Raw genomic sequence first — 12,824 nt, 5'->3', positions numbered from 1 at the left:
CTAACAGTAAAATTGGCAGGTGTTTTTTAAATTTTGTTAATAATACAAAACATTTATAATGACAGTGGGTGACAAAATAGCAACGTCCCCGCCAAATGTTAACACATCAGCAATTTCACAATTTCCTCATCAGTCATTTGTCTTAATCAGGTGGAGCTGTGGAGTTAATCGTGCCTGGATCAACACCTCAGGATCAGTTGTTTTCATACAACTTTGGCGTTAATCAGAGCTGCAGTTTTTAATTTTGTGCTTCAGGGATTCTGACTCGCTATGCTTGTAAGGAAATTAAAGTACAGTGTGCGGGCTTCAAGGCATGCCTTCTGTAAACAACGGCTTGTATCAAAGCGTGTGATTGCTGAACTTGTGCCTGTAATGTGGCTTTATCCTCAAGAGGCAAGAATCCAAGCCTAGATCACTCTCAGCTGTCAAAGCAAACAAGAAATGATCTTGTAACTTGTCAGGTGGAGTTTTGTATTAAAATATGCTCATTTGTTTCCGCTGTTTAACATTCAGGACTGAATTGTTTGCAGGAAGAGTTCAGGATGGATGCATGAAGGAAGACTTCCACTGCAGATTCCAGAATATATGCGAGAGATTGGTACATTACTGCTAGCAGAAGCATTGGCCACAGCTGAATAGAGAGATAAACACTTGACTGATATTCGTATTAGCTAATATCCCCATCACTGGGCCAGAACATACAGTGCAAAGTATCTCAATCTTCCACTTTTCTCACTCTACTTACTCTGTCTCACACTTTTATTTTTGCACACAGTTTTTCACTCCTGTCTTCTGCCAGAGAAAAGACAAGGGGATGGTGGGATGAAAAGTAAGGTAAAAGAGTGAGAATGAGTGGCGGATGGCAAGAATATGTATGGGAGAGAGAAAGTGAAGCTGTATGGGAATAATTAGAGGTGGTAGGGTGAGAAAAAAAGAGATGGAGAACAGTATGTTCTGGCTTTTTGTCTTATTTGCCATTAAGGTTGGAGTCTCACGTCCATCTTTCATATGTTCTCTTCAACTCTGTCATTTCTTCAGCTCCCCCCCAAGTCTCTCTAGTCTTTCTCCTATAAGTCTTCTCTTTTTCTTTTTCATTCTATTTTTCTTGTTCCTTCTCTTCTCTATGCCCTGTTCAGCAGTCCTCACATTAATCAGATCCCTCAGTCACATTTTTTCAAGCGCCAAGCACTTTATTTACTCAATACATTCACATACTGAATGGAGCAATCACAGTGCAATCAAGTACAAGCAGCCCCGCATACTGTTTGACAAGAAGCTGCCTGCATTCACTTGTTCTGCCTTTCAGATACAGTACGTGGAAGTGTTATTGCTGTCATCCTAGATTCTGTAATCTCAGACGCTGACAGGGTTTTCAAGTTGTGGGAGCTTCTAAAATGACATTTTTTAATTTTTCAAGATTTGTATTTCAGATTTTGAAAAGCCAGGTAATTCACCTCAGATTCTTGTTTTACTTGGATACATTTTTTTCCAGACCTCTGAATAACAAATTTGTATGGTATTGTGCTCATTAACTGCTATTTTTCCTGGTGGAAAAACAACTGACCAATGTCAGCTTTGTACTGTAGAAATACTTAAGAATGTGGATGCTGTCAGTGAGTGAAATAATGGTTACTGTCAACAGCAACTGTCCTCAGGTGGACATGACCATAGATTAAGAATTAAGATGCTAGTAGGTAATAAAAGCATTGTTGTTTTTTCAGTGAATAATGACTTTTAAGTGCTGTTGGTAGACAAAGTAAAGAAACAATCTTGTGCCTGTAAATTGTTGGTAAAATGGTAGATCAACTTGGAACCAGTGTGGGCAGCAAAAGCACTCAAACACTGCATCACAAAATGCATCAGCGAAGCTGTTGGCCAACAGTAGAAGACTGTGGATGTACTCAAAAACTCCCAGTAGGGAGCATTTAACATAGTGAAACTTCTCCACCACCACTAACACAGTCTGACTGTAGAAGCAAATGCACTGGATGGAATTTGTTAGAAAATTAAATGCACACACAGTATGTGTGCGTGTATGTGTGTCTGTGTGGTTTTGCAAAGTTAAATCTGTCTGCCTCCACTAACAGAGTTTCAGTGCAGAGCCAAATCTGTGTAGAATTTGCATAAAATTAAATGTTAAAATGTGTCATTGAGTGAGTGAGAGCAAGTGACTTCAAGTCTCCTAGTGGTCTTGCATCCACCAACAGTGTCTGTCCAGATGTATAGAATGAAATTAGCATGAAATTGAATGTCAGGATTTGTGTGGTAGTGTGTGCATATTTTCTGTTTGTAGTTTGTATGAATATATAATCTTTTTTCCATCCAGTATCCATATTTTACTGTAGATGCAGGCCTATTGTATTGAATTGTATAAATATGTAATTTAAATAAATCAAATGTGTGTTTTGCAGTCCAGTGCCATGCAGACTGCCTGTCATGTTCGGGGACACCTGACCAATGTGAGAGCTGCAGGGACCCAAAGGCCTTCCTCCATCTTGGACACTGTCTATCCGTCTGTCCAGCTGGCTACTACGCTGAAGGACGAGTATGTGCAGGTAGGACTGATATGTAAATATATCTATATATCAAAATAGCTTGGCAGAAAAAATAATAGCGGTCAACTCTCAGAAGTCAATACACATACTACTGGAATTAGTGCAAGTGCACGCTTTGACGGTGATATAACCTGATGTTTTATAATCTTTTAGATTATATTTTTCTTTGAAAGCTCAAAAAAGGGCTCCTTATGGTTTGCACACCACAATTTTGGCTCTAACACTATAGTTATCAGACCATTACCTGTACTTTCTGATGACTGTAAAGAAAGACAGAAATGCATTTTTATGGAACAGAAAATTTCAACCATGTTTTGAATTTAAGCTGCATTTTTCCTTGCAGCTAACCTTTACGCACCAGCTGCTGAAAACAGACAAAACCTTTGGCTCCACATTTAGGGGAAATACTTGGAAAAGTCAAAGTAAATCAGCACCGCTGTTCATGTGTTTTCCTCCTTATCCTTTTTGTCTGTGTGTGCGTTTGTGCCCGCTGTCACGTTTGCCCCTGACTGAAAAAACCAGCCATGCCACCTTGACCGAGCATTGACCTGCAACAGCCTTAATCTTCCTAGCATTTTACTGCATTGAATTCCTACCATCCCATTGACCTGTTCTCCTGGTGAGCCAGACATTTACTGCCCACAGATATTCATGGAGCTGTAAACACCAAACGCCCCAACGCTGTAAAGCTATCAGGCACAGATAAAGGTATTAACTTTGAAGCCTAGCTGCTAATGCTAGCGGCTGAATCTTTAACAGCATTTCCACACTTATACTTTAGAAACATAAAGAGGGGTGCTTAGGCCCTGAATGTGTGGACTGTGTACAGATGTAGCCAGTTATAATAGCTTTATTCAAGCAGGAAAGTGCCTCACTGAGATTAAAGATCTCTTTCAAAAGGGTTTTCTGGTTAAGATAGAAGAAGAACAATAGAACACAGAAGTTGCATATAATACTTAAAACTTAAATTATATCAAATACAATACAATAGTCACTGATCAAACGATATGAAATAGATGATTAATATATATAAAAAAATAGGATTATAGAACAGATTTTACACATTATACATTTGGATAACAATTTATATACCAAATGATTGTTAAATCTCAGTTGCATATCCCTTAAATAGATATATCTTCATGAATGATAAATGTTGTCAGTATTGGAAGTAACAAATTAAAATACATGACTTAATTGGCATTGTATGTTCAAAAAGCAATGCAGGTTTTTGCGAAATCATCCAAAATCAACATCTTGTTTGAAGGATATTTTAAAACCTACATTGTAAAACCTGATGTCATCAACATTAAACCATATACTGAATGATTAATAAACAGCTGTGATCGATTTTTGGGATTTTCCCTCAGAATAACCAGTTTCAGATTATTTGTCATTTTACTGCAACTTTATCAGTGCATTGGACTGACAGTCCAGAACATGCTCAATCCCACACAGCCTAATTTCTACATTTTTTTCAACTAAGTGTGTGGGTGACTGAAAATAAAGCCTCCAGCCTGAACTCACATCGACTCACATCGACTCTCCCTCCCCTTTTCCTTCTCCTTCCTTACCCTTAGACTTTTCTTCATCTTTCGTGACATCTCTTTTGCCTTTTGCCTTGAGCCTGTCGATCTGCCAATCTCTTTTTTTATAATCTGTTTTTGTCCTTCTCTCAATTGTCATCATCTTCATCTTGATCACGATCTTGATTTGTATTTTCTCTGGCTTCACTCTCCTCTCTTCCTCTTGCCTTGAGTGGGTGGCAGGGAGGTTTTAGGGGATTTAGCTGCTTTTTATGCCGTAATCTTGAGATTTCTCATTAAAGAACATCCAAAGTCTCCGTACTGCATTTTCTCTCCTGTTCTATATTCACTGGTTTATGGAGATGTCTTTAAGTACATTACATTGCACCAAACAGAGAACTAACTGCCAAAGTGAAAGATCTGTAACAGCATGAGGGTATGTTTAATCAGAATATTTGGATGAAACAACACATTCCTTATTTCTCTGTGTAATATACTTTATCACAACAAAATTTAATCTGCACTTTCGTTGCCACTCTGTGTTTAAGAGCAATGTTCTCACCACATTAGTCTCAGAATGTTTTCATACATTTTGTAGGTTTCAGATAACTCTGTAACTTTTGGGTAGTGAAATGATTAAATCAATAAAAACTTGATGCACTCTTGTGTTTTGTTGCTAGCAGCACTTACCTAGGTGCAAACAAACCAGATATAATCCAATTTTAAAAAGCAAAAAGTTTGTGCACAACTCAGAGTTGGCGATGGTAGATAGAAGATAAGCTGCAGAATCTTCTTCATATTTAATTTTCTGTTTTTATTTTGTTTCTTCCTCCACTCCCTCTGCAAGCATAAAAAAATCATCACTTACTCAGGAAGTCTAAAATATACCCATATAAAGGGCAGCTGACAAAAAAGTAAAAATTAAGTAAATTTGTGCCATCATTATGAGCACCTGGGCCCCCATGGTGGTCATAACAGGTCAGCCTTCGCTCCCCACATGCATCATTAGGTAGCATAGCCACCCATGACCCTGTCTCCAGTTTGCCTCTTTTCCTTCTTTGGAGCACTTTTGATAGGTACTGACCACTGCAGACCGGGAACACCCCACAAGAGGTGCAGTTTTGGAGATGGTCTGAGCCAGTCATCTAGCCATCACAATTTGGCCCTTGTCAGAGTCGCTCAAATCCTCACACTGCCTATTTTTCCTGCTTCTAACACATTAACTTGAGGACAAAATGTCCCATCCACTGACAGGTGCCATGATAACAAGATAATCATTGTTATTTAATCCACCAGTCAGTGCTCAGAATGTTATGGCTGATCGGCGTATATTGGAAGCAGCATTGACCTGCCATGATGTACCACAGTTACAGTACGATAGACACACTTCTGTTGTCCCAGGAGGGACATTTGCTGCTACTGATGAGAATATTTGCATAGCAATTTGATTATTTACATTTTGTTTGATTTTGATTTCTGTGATGAGCTGCACATCCAGGTTCTTGGGTTACTTTGCTAGCTGGCAAAGCTATGACAGGCAGCCCTGTAACCATGAAGAGAGCTCAGATAAGCAGAGACAATTTATATTGAAGTGACTGAAAGTCAGACTTTTTCCCTCTCTCCCTCTCCTCCCCCACAGCCTGCCAGTCATCCTGTGCCACCTGTTCCAGCAGGTTGGACTGTCAGTCCTGTGGCTCCCAGCTGCCCCTGCTGAGTGCTGATGCCGGCCAGTGCCTGGCCTCCTGTCCTCCTGGTTCCTACCAGCACGACCACGCACACTGTCGCCGTGAGTATCACAGCATATAATGTGACTTAATGTGACCTCTGGATGCCATTGTGGAGGTCAAAATGGTGTTTTGGCTCAGATTCAACCACAAAATTGGAAGGTATTGGGAAATGATAAGCAGAACTTTAAGTGCTGAGGAAGCCTAGCTAGTAGTTGAACGTGTAAATGTTCAAGATCATTTGTCACAGTTCATTTTGATTTTGAGACTCATAAATCTAAATATGCTCAATTCAGTTACTTGCAAGGTTAATAAACAGATGTTGATCTTGTATCTTATATCTTGATCTTGTATGAAGAGTTAGTTTAAATATTGTCATAATGGTCATTTATTGCAGATTATACAAGATGCCACTTTTTATAGATTAAATATGTGTTTCTTTTTTCCCACATATTTATGGAATAATATACATACTGTCATATTTTGAAGAAAAAAGATACAACTTTCATACAAATAATCCATTCTGCAAAATCAGAACCAGAGTATCTTTCAGTCAGCTGGTTTCAGATCAACCTCAGGGCAGTGGTGCAGAAAGTGCATCCACAGTTCTGGAGACCAGAGCTTTAAGTGCAGGTCCCCACGGTTGTTGCATCACAGTGTTTTGGGTGTCTGTGATAAACTCTGTATGACTTGTTGGATTGGTTCAGCATAACTTTGAGTGGATGCTCCAACTAAATATTTTACGAAGTGACGGAGGAGCTCTCTCTTGGGTCCAAGTATTTTTGCTTCAGTATTATGGCTTTGATGAATAAGTCCCAGGAAAAACCCAAATATAGTCATTTATGGGGGCACAGCAGCACCCAAATGTGCTCACTTATTGTACATATTGTAGAATTCCTATGTTTTATTGCATGTTTGCTGAGCTGTTGACTGCTTTTTGGCTCCCTGGCAGAATTGTTTGGAAAAGATAGTTATGTTTGGCTGTCTTTTAAAGCGGTTACAAAGAGTGCCAATATTTGTCCTTCTTCTTTTGTTACCATTCTTGGTATCTGCCCACAAAGTCTTTCAAAAGAACATTATGGAAACCAATTAGCACTTGAAAATGGATTTGCAATCGAAAATTTAATTGACTTCAGTCTTATTTTGGCTTTTTCAAAGTTCTCAGTTTTATTGTTATTTCACTCAACCGATGCTAAGTGTGTTTTAATATCTGTACTGCTACATTATGCTACGCTCCTGTCTCCTGTCAATCACTTGACACCCACAGGAAAAAACTGAAAGAAGAGAAAGAAAATAATTTATTTTAAAAAGCAAAGATTCTATTGTCAAATTCATCTCTTATTTATTTATGGTGTCTTGGGTACCTGTGTATGTTTGAAACATAGCTTACTAAAAAAATTTGCATTTTTAAAAAATGATAAAAAACCAAGTAATGGTTAAAAGAAAACAAGTGATGCAGGTAACAGGAGCAAAACATTCACTCACCACCAGTGTGAATGAACTGGGCAGTACCTCTTCCGAAGAAGAAGCTATATTTGCAGGAGGGAAGCTGTTGAGGAATCTGATTGTTATCAATGCAGTATCTATGCAGTGTCTTACTGGTTCGTCAGGCGCCTGCATGGAGGGAATTGAGAACTTCCCAGTCAGTCATGGCCTCTGGATGAATCTCCTTACTCTAAGATAAAAAGTGAATGGCGACATCCGTGTATCAGAGGAGACACCTGGCTTTCTACACTCTTGGGTCAACGAGTAGAGCTAACAATGACAAAGGCCACAACACTGGACTGATCCATGAAATGATTGGCACCAATAGAAACTAGTCACAGACAGAACTTAAAGTACTGTATCAACATTTGGCTTCCAGTGTCAAAAGTGCCAGTACATACTTTTCTTTCACCCTCCACACATTAGCAAGTAATCGTTTTAAATCGAGTAATCAAATTGATTTCATTGAGGGTCACTGCTGCATATAGTATGTAAGTTAACACAGAGGGCAAATAAAAGGTTTTGTCTTGATCATATTTTTGACTTGTGAGATGGTCATTGTGTCAGGCCACATGGCAGACTACACATTGGACCCTGACCCGGGGATGGACTACACTGTACCACCTGACAGCACAAACAACACCATTCCTCTTTGGTATCGCCCTGTTTACAAGTGTTTGCTCTGTGGTCCTATGGGTCTGAAGTTGTCAAACTAGGTGACAGAGAGCTTTATCTCCGAAGCCCTACATCTGACGGGTTGGGACAGTATCCTGGCTGATGTTGTGTACCCTGATCCCAGCATTAGCCTACTTGTTCTGATGGTGAACAAAATGTAATCATGGTGTGAATGTAGATGTGATTCATGTGACTGATTGTTAACACCATGGAAGTACTTCATATAGTCTTTAAACTCTCATTTCTTGTCGTTTGAGGTTTTAAAGACCAAACCACAGGAAAAAGAAAAGTAGTCACAGACACAATTTAAAATGTTTAGCTTACATGCATTCTTGTTTCATAACCTACCAAGAGTCTCTGCAGTCTTTAACGGTGGATAAAAGCCAGAAGGGATGCTAGATCCAACTGTACACAGTACTACTGCAGGATAAATGCACAACCAGGGCCGTCTACATTGACTGTTACTCAACCAATGCACCTCAAAGGTCTCCCAGCGCTCTAAAGCCTGGACCAATAAATAATACCATGGCTCAGTGAGCTTGGACCCCTGTAGGCATGCTAATATACTCTGAACAGTTTGGCCGAGTGCCTCCATTGAGTGGGGAAGACCTGCTGTGACTCCTGGGGATGATGAGTAGAAACAGAAGAGAGAGGGGGGTGGGTGAGAGAGCAGAAAGTAACCACAATGTGATTACAGTCCAGTTTCTGCTGCTCAATTTCACACCTTAATGAATATTGTCAGGAGGATTGGAATTCCAGACCTCCCAGTGCACAGGCTCCTTGGACGGCCTTAAATAGGATACACAGCAGCAGCCATTGTAGCCAGCTTTGTTTTATCTTTCCTCCATTCATCCAGCTTAATGCACTGTATACAGTTTATGTACAAACCCATTGTGGAAACCACACTTCATACATTTTTGCTGCCTCTGTCCTGTTTTGGTGCCATATACACCGACGGCATCCATTGTAGAATTCCTCTCTCATGCATTAATCCATGATCTACCCCGCATTAATGCTGCAGATTCATTCATTCATTCTCAAATGTTGCACAGTGAAAGCAAATTAAAACAGTGGTATCTCTTGTGCAAGAAGGCTCCTGTCATGCATTCACCCAGCATCTACACAGGTTTAATACTCCAGAAAATACTTTCTGCTGTCCAGCCAACTTCACAACCAAACCCCAAACCCTCTCAGCTAACTAATCAGCAGACCATTTCTTTTAACCTCCAACTGCTTTAATGAGAGCAAAACCCATTGGTTTTTCCAAAGGAGTTTCTCCCAGGGGACGGAGAAAAAGAGCAGCACTGAGAAGTGGGACTCACAATCACTGCAACTGTAAATCAGTAGGTGCTTAGGTCGAGGCTATTAGAGTGGATTTAGCCTGAGCGAACTATTCCAATGTTTGTTTATGGGGAAAAAAGGGGGAAGGAATGAGGGAAGAGGTAGAAGAGAGGTAGAGGAGATGAGAGCTGACAGCAGTAATGAGTGTGTGAGGTGTTTGGAAGGTGTTGGAGACATTAATGCCAGATTGTAGCATTTCTTGGCGGAGGACCAGGACCACCCAGAGTGTCCCTGCAGGCCTCTGTGGGTTTTTTGTTAATGCCTCAGGCTCATGACTGAAGGTTTTACTGCGTCTTCTTGTGCATGCATTCAAAGTCAGCTTGTTAATTATTATGGTGGGTGTTGTGCTGAAGATATTATTCTCTCTTCTTCCCCCCCTCCTTTTTTCCTCTTCTCTTTAACCCATTAATCCTCCCTTTGTTTTTCGTCTCTAATGGCTTGTTGCTTAAGGGGAAGGGATAAAGCAAGAAAAGTAAAGGCAAAGAGACTAGGGCCTTTTTTTAGTGTAGAATATGTCTTGTCCAATACATCCCACTTTTACCAATTTCTTTTTTTTTCCAGACACAGCAGCTACGCTCACTAATTTAGAAACATAGTGTGAAAAAGACACACACATCTATACTACACATACTATTCAGGTGCCAAGTCCAAAAACAGTTACTGTAATTTATGTCTCCCACAAGACTTGTAACAGTTATCTGCTCCCTGTAAAAGGTATTCTTCATAACATCATTTTGAATCCAAATTGGCTCTCTTATCAGGTAAAACAAAACCATGTAATAAAGCAGAATTTTTAAAGGGAGCCGATACATGTTACAAGTCCTTTGGGAGATAGGGACAACGGAACAGCACATCTACAGATCCACATATTAAACTTTAACTTGTGCAATTAACAACCCCTCGTACCTAAGCATCGAAATAACCCATGAGTGTATTCTGATCTGCCACCTGTATAGTTGAGGTCTGGTTTAGGAATCAAAGTTTACAGGCTTTAGCAGTGGTTCCCAACCTTTTTTCCTTTAGGGGCATATTTATTCATATTATATTCCAATATATTAACCCAAACATTGAACCCTTTGAACTAAAATTTTGAGTAGATCGTTTCCTGTTTTTACAGGCAAACTCACTGCACAGTGCTATGTCGTAAACTTCAGATCATTGACACAAGTTCATCACATTTCTTTGCGCCTTTTTTGCACTCAGACTCACCCGACAGTCATCACACCATCTGATGTGTCTAAAAAAAAAAAGTACCTACACAAAAACCTGACCTGAAGCCTATTTTTACACTTCAAGTCTGTTTTTTTCCTTCCCACACACATAACTAGAGTGACTGCATATTGGGCTTTGAGCACTGCCAAAACGCGGGTGACCTACACTCAATACTGTGCCTGAACTCATCTGTGTAGACACAGTTGGAGTTTTGAAGCTGCTGACTTGCTAGCATGCTGCTCACACTATGCCTCCTGTGTAGACACTGTTAGATTATTTTTTTTCATTAATTCACTGCTTGGCCAGCTTTGTCCCTTTTTTTGGATATGTGATGGCTTCAGAATGACCAAACAGTGGTAACAGGATAAAAAAAAGTGTTCATGTACAGTTTAACATGAGCCATTGAAGATAACAATGGTAGAGTTAACGTGCAACTTATGAGAGATCAGCTACTCTTTCTACTAACTCCTTTTTCAGTCTAAAAGGAGTTACTAGTGAGAATACTAAACTGTATTAAGCTGATCAACCTTTTGAATTAGTTGTCCAACTTTTTTGATGCTGAGAAACATCTTTAAAATTAACTTTTTTTCCCATTCATCAAGTCTCTTATGTTTTGTGAGATTATATGAAAGCAACCTTCTTTTAAGAACGCTAGTTTTACTCAGTACATCTCTGAAAATAAAGCTGCTGTTGGCTTTGATGCATAGTCTACCAACATTTTTATTCATGATGTCTTCACTGCTATTCAACAGTATCAGGACCTCTCACTTATACTTCACCTGAGAACAAGAAAAGCTCTTTTTTCTCTAAACTTGAAAAACTTTTGGCATTGATAACTGTTGTTAGGTGTGATTTTCACAGCTCCGAGTGTCATAAGGGTTTGTGAAAAGCTTTGTCAAATCTCAAGATAGCTGGGAGAGATTCAATCAATACTAGCTTGACTGTATCACTTCATTTTTTTCTCTTTTACATTCATTTTGCATTTTTTGTTTCATTGTGAATGTGGCGGGTCAGGAGTCGAGGCAACCATGACAACAGCACAATTTCACTGGCCCCTGTTCTCCCAAAAAACCTTGACGGTGGTATAAAATTTGTCCCCCTGTCTGGACCTACTCATTGAGCCTTTTTGAAGATCAGACTTTTCTTCTGCATGCTTGCTGAGCTAATTCTGCAATTCCATTTCACCAAGGAGAAGAAACATTTTGTTCTTTCTTCGTGCTGTTTTTAGAAGTTAAAAGAACTATGTTGGTCATTTTGTAGTTACAGTCATGTCTCTTCTCGTCTGTGCAAGTTTTGGACTGCAGAGATAAAGGCTTTTTGCTCTCAGTGACCAGGTATCAGGAATAATAAAAAGAAACATTCATTTGCATACCTGATTCCATTTCCGATTCCATTCCAATAATGGGGATTTTAATTTTTTTATTTTTTCATTTCACTCTTTTCCTCTTTGCAAAGCTCCTGTCTCTGCTTAGTTTAATTGCTGAATCTCTCATCCCATCTCGTTTTATTACTCGTGTTTTGCGGGGGGGCTGTGAACCACGGCAGCGCAGTAATCGTGTGTCCCCGCCCGTCCCAGGAGGACAGAGAGTGAAGATTATCTGCTGCACCGTGTGACGGTGCATTCATCTCAACCTCCCCTGGTTTATGCAGAGTAGGCTTTAGAGGTGGTTTTTGGCAACTGGCCTGCTAGGATTACATTTGCTGATAACTTTGCGCTTTGGCTGTACAGAAAAATAAATTGCTTTCCTGCAAGGGGCAAGGTAAAGGACGTGTAATCCCCTTGTTGGCCATAACCATTTTTGGAGGGGGAGTGTGTGTGTGTGTGTGTGTGTGTGTGTGTGTGTGTGTGTGTGTGTGTCTGTGTGTATATAGGTGTGTGTGTGGAGTGACCCAATCATATAAATGTAGTCCCATGTTGTGCTACTACTTTTGTCTTTTTGTTTCATCTGCAAGAGAAATTGTTTGGAAATTTCATCTCTTGATGAAAGGGATAATGGTTAAAATTTGATCAAAAGACATTAAAACTTTGTTTATAAATGTTTGAATTTTGCTGTGGAAAAACAGATGCAGCAGTTCAGTGAGGAATTAATTCACAATATATCCCAAATAAATTACTGAGTCTGTATTCGATTTTAAATTTTCTTTCTATTTAAATTTTCTGCAGGACAACATGTCATCTCATTTCAGAGAGAAGGTATCTTGGACCCTCTCCGGATTTTCAACACACTGCAGGAGAGGACAGCTAGAAAGAGGGACATTAAAATTGAACATTGGTGCAAACAAATGAAAAAAAAGGCTTGAGAGAA

The 12,824-nt window shown here is 39.6% G+C and overlaps 1 protein-coding gene across 2 annotated transcripts in view; it reads left to right on the top strand.

Annotated features, from left to right (window-relative positions):
* fras1 (Fraser extracellular matrix complex subunit 1) overlaps nt 1-12,824 on the top strand; it is a 229,714-nt gene that overhangs the window by 99,377 nt on the left and 117,513 nt on the right. For both annotated transcript variants that reach the window (XM_051422880.1, XM_051422879.1), the window contains exons 12-13: nt 2,412-2,555; nt 5,721-5,867. In XM_051422880.1, the coding sequence (XP_051278840.1) occupies nt 2,412-2,555; nt 5,721-5,867 (291 nt within the window). The remainder of the gene's footprint in view (nt 1-2,411; nt 2,556-5,720; nt 5,868-12,824) is intronic.

Source organism: Dicentrarchus labrax, unplaced genomic scaffold (assembly GCF_905237075.1).
Source record: "Dicentrarchus labrax unplaced genomic scaffold, dlabrax2021, whole genome shotgun sequence".
Classification (NCBI taxonomy): Eukaryota; Metazoa; Chordata; class Actinopteri; family Moronidae; genus Dicentrarchus; species Dicentrarchus labrax.
The sequence above is the reverse complement of the archived record's forward strand: the minus strand, read 5'-3'. Positions and strand labels throughout refer to the sequence as shown.